At 37.0% G+C, this 22,085-nt stretch overlaps 1 protein-coding gene and 1 pseudogene across 1 annotated transcript; one reads left to right on the top strand and one right to left on the bottom strand.

The window, feature by feature from the left end:
• Nucleotides 1-541: 541 nt before the first annotated feature.
• On the top strand, nt 542-12,743 carry LOC140853976 (uncharacterized; annotated as a pseudogene).
• A 5,008-nt stretch (nt 12,744-17,751) lies between these two features.
• On the bottom strand, nt 17,752-19,575 carry LOC105058285 (uncharacterized). The gene is made up of 2 exons (XM_010941167.4): nt 18,493-19,575; nt 17,752-18,216 (listed from the first exon to the last, which is right to left on the bottom strand). Exon 1 carries the CDS (start codon nt 19,431-19,433, stop codon nt 18,501-18,503), a length of 933 nt encoding a protein of 310 aa, XP_010939469.4. The 5' UTR covers nt 19,434-19,575; the 3' UTR covers nt 17,752-18,216; nt 18,493-18,500.
• Nucleotides 19,576-22,085: the final 2,510 nt, after the last annotated feature.

The raw sequence follows: 22,085 nt of genomic DNA, 5'->3' as shown, positions 1-22,085 counted from the left end.
GATGGATGCTGCAGAAATTTCGAACGAGCTAATAGTTTAACTGCTGAATTTCAGAGATCTTTGAAAGGTTTAGAGCTGCAAAATTCCGGTATCTGGGGCTGCTATGTACCATGTGAATTCGTGGATTTTTCATATCAGACCATGGTCTTTTGGACACCCCCACAACCAGGATATTTTGAAGTTAATTTTGATGATTCTGCTCACCTCAATGGTGTTCTAGCTGGCTTTGTAATTAGAGGACCAATTTCTTGCTACTGCATCGTTTGTTTTTAAAACATCGTCAGCTCCTATTGCTGAACTTATGGCTGCTTGGTCTGGACTAAAATCAGCAACTACGATTTTCCAACATCATAGAATTCTCCTGGAGGGAGCCTCGATGATTTTGGTGACATAGATCAATGTGATTTTGGTGACATAGATCAATGTCTTAAACATCTCCCACCATCGGTCACTGTGAAACACCAAATCTATTTGCTCCTTCACCATGTTCTTGTTGTTTTTTTTTTTTGAGGGAGTTTCAAAACTCCTTCTCGCATGCGGAATGTCGAATGCGCATGAATGTTTCGCATTGAGTACAAGTGAACGTTCCACCATTTGGCCGTTCTGCGAGCAGTTCGTGCCGCACGGTTGTTTCACGACCATTTCGCAGGAGCTCCGTGCACGGGTGTTTGTTCCGGAGGTGATTCTCGCATGTGCAGCTGCCGCGGCTGTTTGGGCCTATTTAAGGCCTCCCTCTTTCCTCAGTTCGCTGTAGAGAAAAAAAAATACAGAAAGTCTTTCTTTTTTTTAAAAAAAATAATTTTCTCTTCGCTCTCACAACTCTCTCTTCGCTCTCTCTCTCTCTTGTTTATTTTTATTATTATTTGAGCTAAGGACGAATCTGATCGGTATCCATTCGAGATCGTGCCACCGACGGATGTTGGAGTACTTGACTTCCGGATTGTATTTTGGAGGAGGGTGTGCGGCTTAAATCTTCGCACGAGAAAGGATCGAAATCTTTTTTAGGATAGTGATTTAACCACCTCCCAAGCCAGGTCCTGTATTTTATTTTATTGTTTGTCACATCACATATACTGTATCACACACGTCACGAAAAAAAAAAAAATATATATATATATATATATATTATTTCATATATTTTTCAATAACAATCTTAAAAAAAAGTTTGTAGTTATTTTTGTAGTGCATTCATATTTAATTGTTTGTATATATTTAGGACTTATGTTCTTTGAATATTTATATATTATTTTTAATTGACCAGCATTATTTTTTAGTTTTGTGTTGTACAAATTAATTAAAGATCCCTTCAAAATTTGTATTGCTGCATGCTCAACCTTAATAAAACTTATTAAGTCCACTAGTTAAATTTAAAAAAAAAATACTAACTAATAAATTTTCTTTAAATGCCAGTTTTTCTCTCTGAACTGTACTTGGACCAAATAGCTATTCTTAAAGATGAGACCTTTAGTCTTAAACCTCACAAATTTGATGGAACCAACTTTAGAAGGTGGCAAAGTCAAATAAAATTTTGGCTAACCACTTTGGGGCTCTGGTCAATTATTGACCAATCTTCTGTCTCCTCTAGTTCAACCTCTCTTGCCACCCCTGAAGTGTTGGGAATTATGTCTCAAAGTCAATCGTCAGTCTGTTGACGGTTGTACTTATCTTTATAATTATATATGAATTATTAAATTAATAAATATTATTTAATTTTTTCATCATTGTGTATATCTCATTTTGAACTCCAGTTATGTGATGAAATTCTTAGGACTATTTGATTCGATATAGAAGGATATATCGTTTAGTCTTTAAACTTTAACTTCATGACCAAATGATATACTATTATTAAGACGATAGCTATATCAAGTATAGATCGTTGTGTACCATATACATTGGTTGTCCTCTTAACCAAGGAGTGTGGAGACATTGGCATGGCATGCAAGTGAGACATAGGAGTACATCTCACTGAACGTGATCAATTGCTGAGCACTCTGCTGTCAAGAGTAGCTCACGAAGGATATGGATATAAGTGTCCCTCTGATCTGAGATCACCACAGTGAATTGCTAACAACTCACTAAACTTTGATACCGGATTATCTGAATTTTTAATTTAGTGATAAAAATTTTTGGACATAGTCAAGTACTTGTGAAATCGGTGTGTGACTCAAGATAGAATTGACCCCTCCGAATAAATAAGAGTTAATGTATCAATATATTTCAATTCAGTAAAATCTTGATCGAAATAATCCATGTGATGAATTTTAAAAATTGAAAGTGAGACATAGGAGTACATCTCACTGAACGTGATCAATTGCTGAGCACTCAGCTGTCAAGAGTAGCTCGTGAAGGATATGGGTATAAGTGTCCCTTTGATCTGAGATCACCACAGTGAATTGCAAACAACTCACTATATTTTGGTACCGGACTATCTGAATTTTTAATTCAGTGATGAAAATTTCTGGATATAGTTAAATACTTGTGAAATCGATGTGTGACTCAAGATGGAATTGACCCCTCCAAATAAATAGGAGTTAATGTATCAATATATTTCAATTCAGTAAAACCTTGATCGAAATAATCCATGTGATGAATTTTAAAAATTGAAATATAATGTAAATGACCATATCAGGGTTGGCAGTTAAACCTTAGGTCACCTTGAGCATTTGGGATAAAGAGATAAATTATACGGTAACCATATGCCAATAGATTCTTGAATGATGCTTTGCAATCTTTCGACCTATCCAAACGTCGGATATCATTGCTAGATGATCACTTTGATTGGTATAGAAAGATTGTTTTCATACTACCAACTTAGGTTCGAACCTATGGGGTCACACTTAAAAAAAATTTCTGACTGATCATATGGCTGATCAACGATTAAGAATCATTCCAGGATAAAACAGTCAATTCGATTGATAATTAATCCTCAAAAATTATAATAAATCAATTCACTAATTATTGGTGAATTATAAAAAGATTGATTAGTAATTAAATTACTAATTCACTCAATTTGATTGAGTATTGAGGTTTGAATCGATTCTAATTGAATTGGATTTAATTTGGTTTGACCTGATTAGGTTATTAGATGACCTAATTGCTAAGGATATTCGATTCCTGATATGATCAGGATTTGAGCTCGATTAATTTTTGATTTGATTAAGATTTAATCAAAGCTATTTATTACCTAATTAGATTCGGTTTAATGGTTCAATTATATTTAACCTAATTTGGTTAGGTTAAGAATCTAATTGGATGAAAAAAATAATTCGAATCTCTTGCACCTCCTTTATCTGCGCCTTCTTATTCTTCATGTGAAAAATATTTTATGTGATTTTTTCTCATGCCCAGAAGCCTTTTTCACATCCTCATCTGAGTCCTTTTGAATTAAAAATTGGTTGATTTAAATTTGAGTTCAAATTAGTTTGAATTTGAATAAGAATCTAGAGTCCAAATTGAGTTGGACTCTCCTCTTCACGCTACCATATTTCTCCATGCATAAAGTATTTTTGCATAAGATTTTTTATACCATTCTGATGTTGATCGATCCCTCTCTGAGTTTATAAGATAAAGATAAAGTTTGATTCAAAATTTAATTCAAATTTGATTTGAATTGGTGAATTGGTGATAAAGATCAACTAACACTTGAATTTGAACCGAAACTACCTTATTCTTATCCTTATTTTCTATGGGACGCCAATCTTAAAAGGAGATCAATTTTATGCGAGATTAGAAGTGATTTTTGATGTGAGAAACTTGAGAGAGGGGACGTAAAATATTGAGAGTGGGTTGGACTTTCATGCGTGAGAAACAGAGGAAGTATTCTTCCTCTCGAGTGTGAGCTGTGGGTTCTAGGGTTTCATCTCTAGATTTTGTGAGAAGAAAAATACAAGAGTGAGTTTTGTCCAATCTTTCACACCACCACCTCCTCGTAAAGCTTCATCTTCTGATCTAGAAAAGTCTGAAAGATCTAAAGAAAGGAGCTTGGATCAGTCATCCAGAGCTTTCTACGCGAGCTAGCATTCCCGTAAAGGAAGATTCGATCAGAGCTTCGAGTGGATGATCTGTAGAGACCGGACGACCTATGCGACTGCTCGACATCAGCGAGAGCTTTATACCATACTTACCAATAGTGGAGATCATCGACCCGTAAAAAGATGATGAGTTCTGCACTTTATCGACATAATCTAAAAGTTAGATCAGATTCAGGATATCGATGTAATCGATGTAATTTTTTTATTTTTTATCAGATTTTATATGTAAATTTTTTTATGTCATAGATCCTTAATGATAGTTTAGATCTAATCTAAGGTATATTTAAAAAATTAAAATATTTAATCTTTTATTATTCTACTGTAAAATTTTAAAGATACATGCTTTGAACTATCTATTTTTTCTTCAGATGATATCAGAGCCAGATTTCTTATGACATAATTTTTTTGTATATAATCTGATTTTAATTATTTAAATTAGATATAAATAGTTAATTTTGAATCTGAGTAGTATAGTAATCTGATTGGATAGATCCCCATAGCTGTCCGATCATAGGAGAAATCAAGATTTCACTATTCTATTTATCCATTCGATGGGATCTCCTATGGCGTGTTAGGGTCCTACGCGATCTTTTTCATGATGATGAATAATAAAAAAAATTTTAAAATTTTATTTTAGATCTGAAATAATATATATTAGATCTAAAATTAGAGTCTTGATCATTAGATGATTGATTATAAAAATATTTTATAAAATTAAAAATTATTTTCAAACCCCGAATCCGAACCCATATCAGCCCAAAATTTAATTAAGAATTAAGCGATCTAGATTTGAGAATCAAAGATCTAAGGCATTAATTTCATAATTCATGAGTTAATGGGTTAGCTCGAGTCAAGTCCATTTAACTGGGTTAGACCTAGGGTTAGAAATCATTGATAACGGACTATATTAGTAATTGATCAAATCTAATTAAAAGTTAATTTTGATTGGATCAATTTTTTCTCTTGATCAATTTCAATAGATGTAGTTGGTCAAGTCCATATCTTTGATTAGATCAATATAGACTTTGATCGTAGCTTTATGATTGAATCCAAGTTTATAAGTTGATCAAATTGAAAATGATTAATCAGTTGGTGTTTAAGATAAATATGGCAATTTTGATCGGTGGTCATTAATTGAGAGCTACTTACATAGATTGAGTCTATGTCGAGTTAATGGCATATCTCTCCCATCGATCTCACTTATCTGGCCAATATGGTGAATTATATTTTAATTAGATCACTTAATGATTGGAGTTGACCCATGCTAACTAGAAAATCAGTGTGATTGATTTAAGTGCCCCTAGTTCGACTTATCTTGAGTTCTCTTCATGACTTGGTGAAATCAATAGAAGAATTTATGACTGGTTGGTTGGACTAGCTTTTATCTAATATTCTTTAATCTGACTTGGTGAAGTCAGTGGGAAGATTAAGATTAATTGGTTAAGTCTTTCTTATCTCTCAATTCAACTAATAAAATTCTTTAAAATTGTTAGATTCCTAAAAATGAAATAGTTATGGTGATAACTAGATCATAGCCTCCCATTAAGTTGGGTGATAATGAGTCCAATGGTTTAGATGATCATTGGAGGCACCACACGCCTGGTGCTCATCTGGCTGTCAGAATTATCATTCATAATATATTATTTTAGTTGTGTCTTTCTGATGATGGTCAGGTTGGCCGAGCCACACTCAGATCTGATCACTCGTTTGTTAGATATACTAAATTTTGGCATGTTAATGGCTGGACCTAACAAGAACTTTCAGTGGAGACACCATCGCTTGCTGAAGAGGTGTCTGGGGCAAAATTGAATACTAAAAATTATTTGATAAAATAATTGGTTAAGAACCTATCTATGGGTACATAAAGATTGGTCGAGCCACATTTGGGCCCATATGCAGTCCATGTGGATTTTAGTACTCACTAAGAAATTAGTATAATTTCTTGAATTGAAGGTAGAGGCTATCAATTCGAATAAAATAGTAAAAAAAAATTTAGACTAAAATCCATGTCTTTAGGCTTAATCAATTCATATACTAATTAAGTTCTGATTTTTCTTTTATAGTTATGGCCACTATCTTGTCGCTCCGATCACTATTAGATAGTGATAAATTGATGGGATCAAATTTCGATAGCTAGTATCGAAAGCTCAAAATTATTTTAGAGCACGAACGGATCTTGTATGTGTTAACTGATCCGACATCTGAGGAGCCAGCTCCAAACGTACGTAGCTCGATCAGAGATACTTATCCGAAGCAGCTCAATGATCGGACTATGATTCGTTGTATTATGCTGACGACGATGAATGATGAGTTTAGCCGTCATTTCGAGAATGCTCAGCTACAGGACATGTTGTAAATGTTGAACGAGTCTTTTGGCACACCCGATGATGTTGAGAGGCATAAGACTAGTTGTGCCATCTTCAATACTCGAATGAGAGAAGGAGCATCAGTCACTGATCATGTATTGTATATGATCGAAATGATTGAGCGCCTAAGCAAGCTCGACTTTCCCCTGCATGAACATTTGGAGAAAGATGCTATTTTGAACTCTCTACCCAAGTTCTACCTCCCTTTCCTTACTCATTTTAGAATGATAAAGCCTGCAGTTAACTACCACGATTTACTAGGGTTGTTATAAAATTTTGAGAAGGATCACCAGCTCCAAAAGAAGTCGGTGAATATTGTGGGAGGGTTTTCTTCTAGACGTCGACCCTTTAAGAAAGAAAAAAAGAATAAGAAGAACAAGAAAAGAGTGTAAAGTACTGGGGCATCCAAGCCCAGTCAGACCAAGAAACCCAAGTCCGATCAGAGTCAAGCGAAATACTTTTACTACAAGAAGCAGGGGTACTGAATAAGAAATTATCCTCAATACATTGCCTCCCTGAATCCGAACAGATCGAGAAAGAAGCAAGTTGTTGCTGGACAAGGTAATTATATGATAACACATTGTAATTTCTCAATTTATGATTCTACTACCTGGGTATTAGATACCGAAAGCCCTTTTAATATTTATAATTTATTGCAGGGTCTGTAGGTTAGTAGGAGATTTGAAGAAGACGAAAGGTTCCTTAATATTGGAGATGGAAGACTAGTTCCAGTTCTAGCGTTAGAGACTATTAAGCTTGTATTCAAGTCTAATGTAATTGTTCTAAGTGAATGTCACTTTTATCCTTCCTTTTTATTGAATATTATTTCTGTAGGCCTTTTGGCCCTGTACGGTTATGAAATTTTAATAAAAAAAATAATTTTAATATCATTTTAAATGATGTTAATGTGATGAATGGACAGCTGAATAATGGTATTTACATATTGTCACAACCTGTTAGTATAATGTACACGTCCAACAAACATCCTAAAATTAGTGATGTCTTTGATATCTACCTTTGGCATTGTAGGTTAGGTCATGTTAACAAGAATAGAATAAACAGGTTGACATAAGAGAGAATCTTCGAAGTTAGTGATTGTGAATCACTCCCAACCTGTGAGTCCTGTCTTCTTGAAAAAATGATCAAATCACCTTTTACTGGAAAAGGTAAGCGAGCCAGTGAAGTTTTAGATCTGATACATACTGATATTCGTGGACCAATGAACACTAGTGCCAGAGGTGAATATTATTATTTCATTATATTTACAGATGATCTATCGAGGTATGGACACATCTACTTAATGATACATAAGTCAGAATCATTTGAAATATTCAAATGATTCCATAATGAAGTAGGGAAACAAACTGAAAAGTGTATTAAAACTCTTCGGTCCAACCGAAGAGGAGAATACCTCTCCAGTAAGTTTCTGACATACTTAGAAGAGAATGAAATTCTCTTACAATGGATCCCTTCTAGAACACCACAGCATAATGGTGTATCGAAAAAGAGGAATTGAACCCTGTTAGACATGGTTCGATCTATGATGGGCTTTGCAAGTCTACCGACATCTTTTTAGGGATACGCACTCGAGTCGGCTTGTTATATTTTAAATAAAATTTTGAGTAAGTCTGTAAGTAAAACACCACATGAGATGTGGACAGGACGTAAGCCAGTACTCTCTCACCTTAGAGTTTGAGGATGTCCGGCTTATGTCAAACGTTTAAAAACTGACAAGCTTGGAGCTAGGTTTGACAAATGTCTATTTGTAGGGTATCCAAAAGAGACCAGAGGATATTATTTCTACCTTGCTGACGAATAGAAGTTGTTCGTTAGCAATAGGGCAGTCTTTTTAGAAAAAGAGTTTCTTGGTGAAGGAACTATTGCCTCAAAGATTGAACTTGATGAAGTTCGATCGGTAGAAGAACCGACACAATCTAGTAAACCCATAGAGTCGGACTTGATTAGATCAAATCCGAAATCTATTGTAGAAATATCTTTAAGGAGATTCAGTGGAGTACTGCATCAACCGGATAGATACTATGGTTTCTTAATCCGAGATGGAGATCCAGTTAAACTCGATGAGAATAATGAGGATTCGATCATCTATATGGATGCGATGCAGAGGTCTGACTCTGATAAGTGGCTGGAAGCTATGAAATCCGAAATGAAGTCCATAAAAATCAATAATGTATGGACATTGGTTGACCCACCTGAAGGGATAAAACTCATAGGGTGTAGTGGATCTTCAAAAAGTAGAGGGGCACATACGAAAAGGTGGAGACCTTAAAGCCCGTCTGGTTGTCAAGAGTTACCGTCAGTATTATGGTATTGATTATGAAGAGATATTTTCTTCTGTGGAAATACTCAAGTCTATTCAGATTATGCTTATGATAGCAGCATATCTGGACTATGAAATCTGACAAATAGATGTGAAAACAGTCTTCTTAAATGGAGAGCTAGAAGAAGAGGTGTATATGATGCAATCTGAAAGTTTCATATCCATAGATAAGTCTAAGGTGTGCAAGCTTCAAAGGTCCATCTATGGACTTAAGTAGACATCTTAGAGTTGGAACATGCATTTTGATAAAGTGATCAGAACGTATGGCTTCATTAAGAATAGAGAGGAACCCTGCATATACAAATGGGTTAATAACTCTGTGATAGTATTTATTGTTTTGTATGTCGATGATATTCTCTTAATCGGGAGTGACATCCCTGTATTACAGGAAATAAAAGTTTGGTTGTCATCATAGTTTTTCATGAAAGACTTGAAAAAAGCATCATTCTTCCTTCGGATGAAAATCTATAGAGATAGATCTAAAAGGTTGTTTGGATTATCCCAGTCGACGTACATTGATACTATGTTGAAAAGGTTCAGCATGGAGAATTTTAAGAAAGACTATCTTTCGATAGGCCAAGAAATTTCTCTCTTGAAGAGTGATTGTCCGACAACTCCTCAAGAGAGAGAGCATAGAGTAGAATTCTATATGCTTCGATAGTGGGATCTATTATATACGCCATAATATGTACGCGATCGGACGTAGTATACTCATTAGAAGTAGTGAGCAGATATCAGTCCGATCCAGATGAGATCATTGGAAGGTCGTAAAGATCATCCTTATGTATTTAAGAAATACTAAGGATCAATGGCTTATCTATGGAGAATCCAACTTAAAACTTGTGGAGTTTATAGACTCCAGTTTTCAATCGAATCATGACGATAGCAAGAGCATATCGGGATATATTTATACTCTGAATGGTGGAGCAATCTACTGAAAAAATTTCAAACAGCACATTGTGGCCAACTCTACTTGTGAGGTGGAATATATCATGGCATCCGATGCTGCAAAAAAAACTGTGTGGTTACGAAAGTTCATCAACAAGCTCGGAGTGGCATCCTCACTTAATGGCCCCATCTTGTTGTACTGTGACAGTACTAGTGCCATTACTCAGACGAAGAAATCGAAATCATATCAGCAGATCAAGCACATTCTGCACTGCTACCACCTGATCTGAGAGATCGTAGATAGAGATAACATCGAGCTTCAAAAGATCGACGGAAAGGAGAATCTGACTGACCCATTTACTAAAGCCTTCGATGTCAAGGAGTTCGAAGACTACAAATCAAAGATCGGTATACGATACTACACCAATTGACTTTAGTCCAAATGAGAGTTGTTGAAAATTATGTCCGAAAGTCAATCATCAGTCTGTTGACGGTTGTACTTATCTTTATAATTATATATAAATTATTAAATTAATAAATATTATTTAATTTTTTCATCACTATGTACATCTCATTTTGAACTCCTGTTATGTGATAAAGTCCTTAAGATTATTTGATTCGATATAAGAGGATATATCATTTAGTCCTTAAATTTTAAGTTCATGATCAAATAATAGGCTATTATTAGAACGATAGCTATATGAAGTATAGATCGTTGTGTGCCATGTACATTGGTTGTCCTCTTAACCAAAGGGTGTGGAGATACTGGCATGGCATGTAAGTGAGATGTAGGAGTATATCTCACTGAACGTGATCAATTGCTGAGCACTCTACTGTCAAGAGTAGCTCGTAAAGGATATGGGTATAAGTGTTCTTCCGACCTGAGATCACCACGGTGACTTGCAAGCAACTCACTATGCTTTGGTGCTGGACTACTTGAATTTTTTATTCAATGATAAAAGATTTCTAGACATAGTCAAGTACTTGCGAAGTCAGTGTGTAAGTCAAGATGGAATTGACCCCTCCGAATAAGTAGGAGTTAATATATCGGTGTGTTTTAATTTAGTAAAATCTTGACCAGGATAATCTATGTGATGAATTTTGAAAATTAAAATATAATGTGGATGACCATATCAGGGTTGACAGCTAAACCTTAGGTCACCTTGAGCATTTGGGTCAAAGAGATGAATTATACGGTAACCATATGCCAATAAGTTCTTGAATGATGTTTTGCAATCTTTCAATCTATCCGAACGTCGGATATTATTACTAGATGGTCACTTTGATTGGTATAGAAAGATTATTTTCATACTACTAGCTTAGGTTTGAATCTATGGGGTCACACTCAAAAGGAGTTTCTGACTGATCATATGGATAATCAACGATTAAGAATCGTTCTAGGATAAAACAGTCAATTCAATTGATGATTAATTCTATGCAAAAATTATAATAAATCAATTCGCTAATTGTTGGTAAATTATAGAAGGATTGATTAGTAATTAGATTATTAATTAACTCAAATTGATTGGGCATTGAGATTTGGATCGAATTTAATTGAATTGGATTCAATTTGGTTTGATCCGATTAGGTTATGAGATGACCTAATCGCTAAGAGTATTCGATTCCTGATATGATCAGGACTTGAGTTTGATTAATTTTAGATTTAATTAAGATTTAATCAAGGCTATTTACTACCTAATTAGATTAGATTTAATGGTCTAATTAGATTTAACCTAATTTGGTTGGGTTAAGAATCTAATTGGATAAGAAAAATAATTCGAATTCGAATCACTTGCATCTCCTTTATCTACACCCTCTTATTCTTCACATGAGAAATATTTTATATGATTTTTTCTCATACCCAAAAGCCTGTCTCACATCCTCATCTGAGTCTTTTTGAATTACAAATTGGTTGGTTTAAATTTGAGTTCAAATTGATTTGAATTTGAATGAAAACCTAGAGTCCAAATTGAGTTGGACTCTCTTCTTCATGCCACCATATTTCTCCATGCATAAAGTATTTTTGCATGAGATTTTTTACACTATTCTGATGTTAGTCGATCTCTTTTTGAGTTTTTAAGATAAAGATAAAGTTTGATTCAAAATTTAATTCAAATTTGATTTGAATTGGTGATAAGGATCAACCAACACTTGAATTTGAACCAAAACTACCTTATTCTTATCCTTATTTTTCATGGGACGCCAACCTTAAAAGAGGATCAGTTTTGTGTGAGATTAGAAGTGATTTTTGGTGTGAAAAACCTGAGAAAGAGGATGTAAAAAGTTAAGAGTGGGTTGGACTTCCGTGCATGAGAAACAGAGGAAGTGTTCTTCCTCTCGGGCGTGATCTATGGGTTCTAGGGTTTCATCTCTAGATTTTATGAGAAGAAAAATACAAGAGTGAGTCTTGTTCAATCTTTCACACCACCACCTCCTCGTAAAGCTTTATCTTCTAATCTGGAAGAGTTTGAGAGATCTGAAGAAAGGAGATTGGATCAGCCATCCAGAGCTTTCGACGCGAACTAGCACTCCCGCGAAGGAAGATCCGATCAGAGCTTCGAGTGGATGATCTGTAGAGGTCGGATGACCTATGCGGCTGCTCGACATCAGCGAGAGCTTTGTATCATACTTACCAATAGTGAAGATCATCGACCTGTGAAAAGGTGATGAGTTCTGAACTCTACCGACATAATCTAAAAGTTAGATCAAATTCAGGGCATCGATATGATCGATGTAGTTTTTTATTTTTTATCAGATTTTATAAGTAAATTTTTTCATGTCATAGATTCTTAATAGTAGTTTAGATCTGATCTAAGATATATTTAGAAGATTAAAATATTTAATATTTTATTATTTCGCTAAAAAATTTTAAAAATACATGCTTTGAACTACCCATTTTTTCTTCATGAAGAAGACTATCTTTGTAAGGGTAGAATTCTAAGTGCTCTTTCTGATTTACTCTATGATGTTTATCTATCTGCAAAGTGTGTAAAAAAATTATGGGATAACCTAGAGTCTTAGTATGGTCTGGATGATGCTGGTGTTGAGCGGTTCAACAACGCATCATTTCTTAGATATGTTATGGTAGATGATAAACCTATAAATGACCAACTCCATTAATTTCAAGAATATCTCAGGAAGCTTCAAACCAATGGAACCACTCTCTCTGAAGAATTTAAGGTCTCGAGCCTTCTTGATAAATTGCCTCTTTCTTTGGATGGCTTTGCTAAAGGTCAGCTCCATAAGCAAGGAGAACTAACCCTAACTCAACTTCTCAATTCAATTAGGATAGATGATAAACCCAACAAACCAGAGTCCCAGATGCTCAAGCTAATCTGACCCTTACCAAATCCAAATCAAAATCTAATTTTCAACCAAACCAACAATACCAAACAAACCATCCTAACCGATCCTACTTAAATAAGTTCAAGCCTAAGGATAAAAACTTCAAGGCCAATAATATTAGATCCATTAAGCCTGTCTAAGGTCCAAGTAATAAGTTCTGCTTTGTGAGTAAAAGGATCAATCATCTTGTGAGAGACTGTTATCATCGGAAGAGGGAGCCCTTTCGCAAGCCTTCTGATTCCTCGAAACTTTAAGCTCATGTAGTTGAAGGTCCAGAAGATACCACCTTTAGGTCAGTAAGCTTTAATCCTGAAGTTAATATTACTTCCTCTAATCTTAATTGGTGGTTAAGTTCAGGAGCTAATGTTCCCATTTATTTGGACCGCTTTTGGTTCATTACTATTCAGGACTCAAGCAGAGGAGGTGTAATCTTTGAAAACAATATAGCCACCAGGATCAAGGGACAAGGACGAATTAATTTGAAGATGTCTTCTGAAAAAATTTTTATCCTGATGGATGTATTGTATATTCCAGACCTTAAGAAGGACCTGGTCAGTGGGTCTCAACTGGTCCAGAAAGGATATAAAATTTTTCTTGATTGTAATAAAGTTATGATAACTAAGAATAATGCTTTCATAAGAAGATGATATGTAAGTGAAGGCTTATTCAAATTAAATATAATAAATTATTTTATTAATAAAGCTGAGAATCAAGTTTATTTGTGAATAAATCTAATTAAAATTTATGGTATGATAGATTAGGTCATGTACACTTAAGAAAAATCAAACATATGATGGATTTAAAGTTAATTTCTAAATCAATCTTAGATACATCTAAGTGTGAAATATGTGCTAAATCTAAACAACCAAAAAAATTATTTAAATCAGTTGAAAGAAATTCTTCAATCTTGAAATTGATACATAGTGATGTATGTGACTCTTACAAAACTGCAACCCATGGTGGCAATAGGTACATAGTAACCTTTATAGATGATTTGTCGAGATACTGCTACTGTTATCTAATGAAATCTAATGATGAAATCTTTGACAAATTCAAAATTTATAAGAGTGAGGTAAAAAATCAACAAGAAAAGAAAATTAAGATTCTTAAAAATGATAGAGGAGGGGAGTATAATTCAAATAATTTTTTTCTGTTCTGTCAAGAACATGGAATAATTCATGAAGTAACTGCTCCTTACTCTTCACAGTCCAATGGTGTGGCTAAGCATAAAAATTGTACTCTTTTAGATGTGGTGAATACTATGTTGATTAGCTCAGGCCTATCTGAGACTTGTGGGGGGAAGCTCTTCTGTCTTCTTACTTCATTATAAATAGAATTTCTGTAAAAGATAGTGGTAAGATCCCTTATGAATTTTGAAAAGGTAAAGCTCCTAATTTGAATTTTTTCAAAGTGTGGGGGTGTCTAGCTAAGGTGAATATTTCTGAACCCAAAAAGAAAAAGTTAGGATCTAAAACTATAGATACTGTCTTTATTGGCTATGCCCAAAATAGTAATGCCTATAGGTTCTTAATGATTAAATCAGATATTAGTAATATAAATTTTAATTTAATCTTAGAAGCTAGAGATGCTTCTTTCTTTGAGGACATATTTTTTTTTAAGACTAAAATTTCTATATCCCTAGAATATGAACCATCTTTTTCTAGATCTATGGAACTAGAACTTGAAACTGAATTAAGAAGAAGTAAGAGGATCAGAATTGAAAATAAATTTGAAGAAAAATTCTTTACATACCTTGTAGAGGGTGATCCTTGCATGTATGATGAAGTTATGTCATCATCAGATTCATCATATTAGAAGAAAGCTATAAATAGTGAAATTCAATCAATCCGAGAGAATAAAATTTAAATTTTATCATATTTATCTCCTGAAAATAAAGCAATAGAAACTAAATGGATTTTTAAAAGAATATTAAGACCAGATGGAACAGTCGAAAGATATAAAACTAGGTTAGTAGCTAAGGGATACAGCCAAAAAAAAGATATAGATTATTTTGATACTTATGCTCCTGCAGCTAGGATAACCACCTTAAGAATCTTGATAGCATTAGCATCAATTTATAAATTAATGATTAATCAAATGGATGTAAAAACTACATTCTTAAATGGAGAATTAGAAGAAGAAATCTATATAAACCAACCTCAAAGTTTTATAGTCAAAGAACAAGAATATAAGGTATGTAAATTAATTAAATCACTTTATGGATTAAAACAAGCTCCTAGACAATGTCATATTAAATTGGATGAAATTATCCTAGGTAATAACTTTAAGATTAATAAATATGATAAATATGTGTATTATAAAAGGAATAACTTAGATTTTATCATTTTATATCTGTATGTAGATGATATTCTATTATTTGAAATATCATTAAAAATAATACAAGAAACTAAAGATTATTTGTTAAATAATTTTGATATGAAAGACTTAGGAGAAGCTGATATAATCTTAGGAATGAAACTTAAAAGAATAAATAACGAAATAGTCATAAACCTAACATATTCGATAGAAAAAATACTTAAAAAGTTTGAATATTTTGATCTAAATCCCGTCTCTATCCCATATAATTATAGTTCACATTTAACTAAAAATTTAGGAGAACCTGTAAGGCAGTTAGAGTATTCCTAAAGGATAGGGTCACTGTTATATATAGCAAATAGAATCTATCCTGATATAGCTTATGCAGTAGATAGGCTAAGTCGGTATTCTAACAATCCTAGTGAAGAATATTGGAAAGCCCTTGAAAGAGTCTTTAGATATCTGAAGGGAACTCTAGATTACTCTCTCTTGTTCTCTGGTTATCCAGAAGTACTAGAAGAATATGGTGATGCTAACTGGGTGACAGATAATTTAGATGTTAAGTCCATCATAGGTTATCTCTTCATGTTTGGAGGAGGTGCAGTATCTTGGGGTTCATGTAAACAAATAATAATAACAAAAGCACGTTAGAGTCTGAATTAACTGCTTTTGACACCACTTGCACTGAAGTACAGTGACTAAAAGATTTAATTAATGATATTAAAATTTTTCTATTCAAAATATCTGTAGTACTAATAAATTGTGATTGTAGAGCTCTAATAGATCTGTTAAATCAGCAGATATCAAATAAAAAGATGAACAGTCATATTCTGATCAGATACAAAACTGTAAGAAATAAAATGAAAGATGTGATATCACTTCAACTTATAAGATCAAAAAATAATCCGATCTTTTAACTAAAGGTTTTTCAAAGACTTTGATGTTTAAGACATCGAGGGGGATGGGGCTTAAGCCCGTATATTAGTCACCAGAGTGGACCCCTACCTTTGCAATTGGATTTTTTAGGGCCAAGGTTCAAAGGAAAACGACCTCTGAGGTGACATCTGGGAGCACCATTTCCTGGAGTTTGTCTCCAACCATCCCTATGGTGTAGTGCTCTATATGTAACGGTTAAACTGAGCATAGCTCTTAGTAGATTCAAGGTTGAAAAATTCAACGAGGTACGATTTTGTTATATGTACCCTCGGAGGATCTACCTTAATGAGAGTAGTCGTGAGGTTGCAACTATGGGATTAGAGCGAATCCTTAGTAACTCTCATGAAAAATAAGACAAGCGCATGGCCTAAATAGCGCTACCCCGCATTATGATCAGCTCATCTTCATACTATATATTTTTTATACTAAATGCAAGTTCAACCTAGAAGGTACTTGTATTAACCATAATAAAAGCCCAATAAAATATTTAACATGTTTGCTGAATTTAAATATTTTCATGAGTTTTGAAACTTGTGGGAGATTGTTGTTTTTTTTAGAGAGTTTCAAAACTCCTCGTGCGTGGAACGTCGAATGTGCGTAAACGTTCCACGTTGAGTACGCATGAATGTTCGGCCGTTCGGCCGTTCAGTGAGTAGTTCACGCCACGCAGTTGTTTCACGGCCGTTTCGCAGGAGCTCCATGCACAGGCGTCTGTTCCAGAGGCGGTTCTCGCACGTGCAGCTGCCGCGGCTGTTTGGGCCTATTTAAGGCCCCCCCTTCCTCAGTTCTCGGTAAAGAAAAAAAATACCGAGAGTCCTTCTTTCCAAAAGAAATAATTCTCTCTTCACTCTCACAACTCTCTCTTCGCTCTCTCTCTCTCACTCTGTTGTTTATTTTTATTATTATTTAGATTGAGGATGAGTCTGATCGACGTCAGTTCGAGATCGTACCATCGATGGGCGTTGGAGTACTTAACTTCCGAGTTGTATCTTGAAGGAGAATGTGCGGTTCAAGTCTTCGCACGAGAAAGGATCGAAATCTCTTTTAGAACAATGATTTAACCACCTTCTAAACTAGTTCTTATATTTTATTTTATTATTTATCACATCACATCACATGTAATGTATCACATATATTAAGAAAAAAAATATAAAAAATATATTTATCTTTTAGAACAGTGATGTGATAAACCACTGTATGATACAGTACATATGATGTGATACTGTATCACACACATTAAAATATATATATATATATATATATATATATATATATATATATATATATATATATATATATATATATATATATATTATTTCATATATTTTTCAATAACAGTTCTAACAGGTCATCTGATTTTATTCATCTTCATCTTGTTAGAACAGATGCCAGTGACATATTCTTCATGCGAAATATCTTTCACTTCCTGTTAACGAAAAAAAAAAAAAGCATAGCAGGATACCAAATTGAAATTTTCTACTAGGCCTCTGTGCATTAATCAAATCACAATCAACTAAAAACCCAATAGAAATTATGAGAAAACCACATAAGTTAACATCTTGAATTATCGTAGAGCGCTACAGTATCAAATGGTCCTAGCGTACATAGCATCATGAATCACTCGGCAATCTAATAGTTTACAATCCTGTCTCATATCACGGAAATATTTCTGTTAGTTGTATGCTTTTGTAAACGGAAGAACAGCCTTATTATTTTGGCAACAAAAACGGCTTTCCGCGAGTACAGGGCCTCGTCAATAAAAGCTGATGCCGAGAATATTAAGCACCACTTAAGATAACCCATCTAACCAGCAGCAAATCATCAGCCGTTGATTGCGAAATCAATAACGAGACCATTTATCCAAACATTTTGTCATATTTTTAGTGGAGCACGCCTCTTGAAGTCCCCAACCCTCCTAAGTCCTAATCCAACCCTCGCAGCAAGTCACGCTGTTCGGATAATCTCGCCCGTAAATCCAGTGCTTCCCAACGCTTTTCTGCATCAAATCATAACGGCCCTCCAACGGCCACAAAAAGTTAATTTGGGGCCAAGTCAAAAGACATTTATTCCACTGGGAATCAATTAAATGAGACCTAAAAAAATTAAACATATTTATATACATCACGAGCTAAAGAAATGTTCCGTTTGGCTCTTTTTATATATTTTTTTAAAAAATAGGAAATTAACGAGAAATTATTTTTTCTAAAGATTTTGCTGGAAACTATTTATTTATTTATAACTCCGTGGATATCTCGTTGTGGATGGGGTCCACCTGCCACGTCACTTCCGGCCGTCGTCGCCTGGCCGCGCGCACTCCATCGAGTCGGCCACGTCCTCCGGGCTCCACCCCGCCCGGAGGAGCGCCAGCGACAACAGCCGCACGTGCCAGATTAGGCTCTCCCGGTCCCTCACGACCGTCCGATTCCCCTCGCCGCCCGATCCCATCATCAACATTTCCCTCACCTCCTCCTCCCCCCATCCTCCGGCCCTCAGCCGCGAGCCCATCTCCCCCAGCCACCCCTCCAGCCCACGTAGCTTCTCCGGCCCTCCCCACGTTTCCCTCTCCGCCGCCAGCTCCGTCCACACCTCCACCCGCCTCGCCTCCTTCGCCGCCCACACCGGCGCCGGCGGCGCTCCTCCGTCGCCCTGGTGTTCCCGGCCCTTGGGCACGAATCGGCCGCTCTCGCGTTGGAAAAAATCGGCGAGGTCGAACCCGGCGCACCGCACGTCGCCGCCCCGGACGTAGAACACCGGATTCCCTGCGAGACTTGGGACCGACGGGATGTAAAACTGCCGATAAATTGGGACGAGGACCGGGGCCCTCTCCAAGATCCTCGTCGCCGCCACGGTCTCATCTCCTGTGGGCTTGGATCCCCAGGCGGTGCACCAGAAGTCCTTCCTGGAGACCTCGTGGAGGAGGCCGGAGACGGGGAGGCGGAGGAGGATCTCGAGCTGCTGCGGCGAGGCGAAGCGCCAGTTGGGGAAGCCGCTCCCGATCGGGAGCCCCTCCCTGAGAATGGACCGAAGATCGGGGGGAAAATCGAAGCCGTACGTCGTCTTGATCGCCAAGAATTCGGAGTCGTCCAGCCCGCCGGCGATGGCGACGCCGGAGGCCCGGAGGTGGTCGATCACTGCCTTGGCGTAGGCCGCGAAGGAGAAGCACGCCCGCCGTTTCGGGACGCCTCCGCCACCGATGTCCTCCGCCATTGTCATCGAATCGGATTAGAAACCAACCAATAGTGGCCGCTCCGAGGGGGTGAGAAGTGAGGGATGGATTTAAAAAGGAGGGAAGAAGGGGTGAGATTATCTCGGAGACGCGTGGCGAGTCGCGGAGAGAGACGGGGGGACGAAGAAGAGGGTATAGACCCCATCCGGACGACAGGAGCGGCGTATAAAATGGGAAACCGGGCGCGAAATTTGGGGGATTCCTCGTGCGTACCTAGTTCCAATTATATCCCTCCTTCTCCCTCCCCTATTCGTGGTATTTTGGAACCCGGTCCAACACGCTCGCAGTTGGTGAGGGGGCATTTTGGCCATTTGGCGTTCGCGGTGTCACTCGGCTTCGTCGTTTTCGGAGGTCCAGGGGAGGTTACGGTCACTCGCCGGTGAGACAAAAAAGTCAGCGACTGAGATGGGAGGTGGACCGGCATTTCGTTTTGGACCATTAGAGACGCCAAGGCGGTGATGGGACCTGGAGGTGTGAGGCAGACGTTTCATGCACCGACTGACCGACGTCCTCCTAATCGAACCCCTCTACTGACCCAAGCGTCCCGTGGATCGGGGTCCACCCCCATTGAGTGGGGTAAGCAAACGGGTGTTTAGAAACATGGTGAACATAGAGCTGATCTAAGATGATGCTTCTATGAAATTAGAGATATGTCCAAGGTTGTTCTTCCGGAAGGTCCAAGGTTGTTCTTCCGGAAGGACTTGGCGACGGTGCCGGTCATGAATCTTAACAGCAGTCCATATGACAATTCATCAGTTTTGTAGCAGCAGCAGCCAGGTCAACACGTACAGTGTTGTGCACGCGGAGGATACTTTGATTTTGATTAGAAAAGAGAAAAGCGGAGGGATCAAAAGCTGCTTGGATTGATCAAACTTTATAGAAAGTTACGTAATGGTGTATATTATTCTTTACTTATACAAAGGAAAATGCTTTGGGCTTACTTAGGGTACTCAAAGCACTGAAGCAGTACAAGACACTTGGCCTGTTCGAAGGTTCCAATTGTTCCTTGTATCGGAAAGGCAACTGGTTATATTGGCTAGGAGTGGATTGAGGCACAATGATAGCCAACGGTGTTGAGGAAAAAAAAAAAAAAGGGTTAGTTTGATAGATTTTAGGGAATATCGCTGCGTGACCGGATATCTAGGTTAGCTGACTGGTTCAATGGTGGAAATACCCCCACACCAGCGTCCATCTGTGAGGGGAGAGCAAGGTGATAAGGTTGAAAGAATAGGGTCAAAACATGAGCACAGGACTACAGATGGACTTTTATGTCCATGTAATTCCAATGATAAGATCGAAAGGAGATTGATGCGCATCGTTAAGATGCTGTATAAAAGTCAAGATATTTAGATGGATAGACCCAAACGGATAATAAACACCGCAAATATTCTTCACCTATCCAATGTGAGATTATTATTTCTCAGCGTACATGTCCTTTCACCGTATGTTGAACTGGGTCAAGCCTCCTTCTTAGCAATCGTGATCTCTCCCCACCCTGCTCTTTTGTAAATAAATCATTAAAGAAAAAAAAAATCAGATTCCATCTTTATCTCTCTTTGGAAGACATGGATGGGCTTAATTATGTAAGGAAATCAAACGAGCCAATGATATGCGTATAATTATAAACAGTAGTTAAATCCAAGTTTAACCTTGTAAATAGTCCGAATGTTTAGCTAGGTTGATTGCACTTTGTCCATGTCTCATCAAGCTTGTGTCAGAAGTGGCATGGTTTGTGCCTTTGAAATATATGGTCCTGAGAAGAACAAACATTAGGGAATTTCAGTTTCGCCGCTTTGTGTGGTTGGCCGTTTTCCATGGTCTTTTTGTGGCTTTTCATTGAATGGGTGGTGGGCGTTGTTTGGTTGGCAATGAACAGTCAGAGAGGGTCCGACAGTGAGGGGAACAAGGCGTCGGAGGCCACCGAGGAGGGGGGTGATCGTGGGTGAAGATTGCCAAAAGCCCATCGAGGCAAGCAGTGTGGACCTCGCACAAGATCACGACGGCAGAAGTTGAGCAATTTCAGCGCTATTTCTCGAAAGTTTTGAAATTTCTGGAGGACGAGATGGAGGAGGCACGGGGGAAGTGGGAGAAAGTATCGGTGTTGGCCAGGAGCCTGGGCTGGCAAGTTCCGATCGACTGGATTTCGAGAGATTGTCAAGGAGAAAGGGAGGTTGCCAGGGGATATGGAGTCGTTCTAATTGGTCGAAGATCACTTACTCTTCTGATTCAAGTCGGAAGAGGTGTTGGTATATTAAACCGACTTCATGCTATATGGCATCATCACATGAGATCACCGAATTATCAATCTCGAAATATAGAATTGCAGTGAACTAAATTTGCTAACAAGTAACAAAATCGGGAGTTTACCGACCTGAAGAAAGGTACATCGGTAATACCTATATCTATGATATCAGCTTAGGTGACCTAATGATCGATCTCATTTGGTGCACATCATTCTTCAACCGATATCAACTTTTATATTATCTACAGCAATTATCTGATCTCTACAACTAAGTCACAGCTGGCCATAATCTTGTACACAACTGGCTACGATCTCATATACAGTTAAATATGAACTCATCCATAGCTAGTAGATACAGCTAAGTATAATCTTACTTTCAGCTAATATGTACAGCTAC

This window comes from Elaeis guineensis, chromosome 15, assembly GCF_000442705.2.
Source record: "Elaeis guineensis isolate ETL-2024a chromosome 15, EG11, whole genome shotgun sequence".
In the NCBI taxonomy this organism is placed as follows: Eukaryota; Viridiplantae; Streptophyta; class Magnoliopsida; order Arecales; family Arecaceae; genus Elaeis; species Elaeis guineensis.
This window is presented reverse-complemented; position numbering and strand designations above follow the sequence as displayed.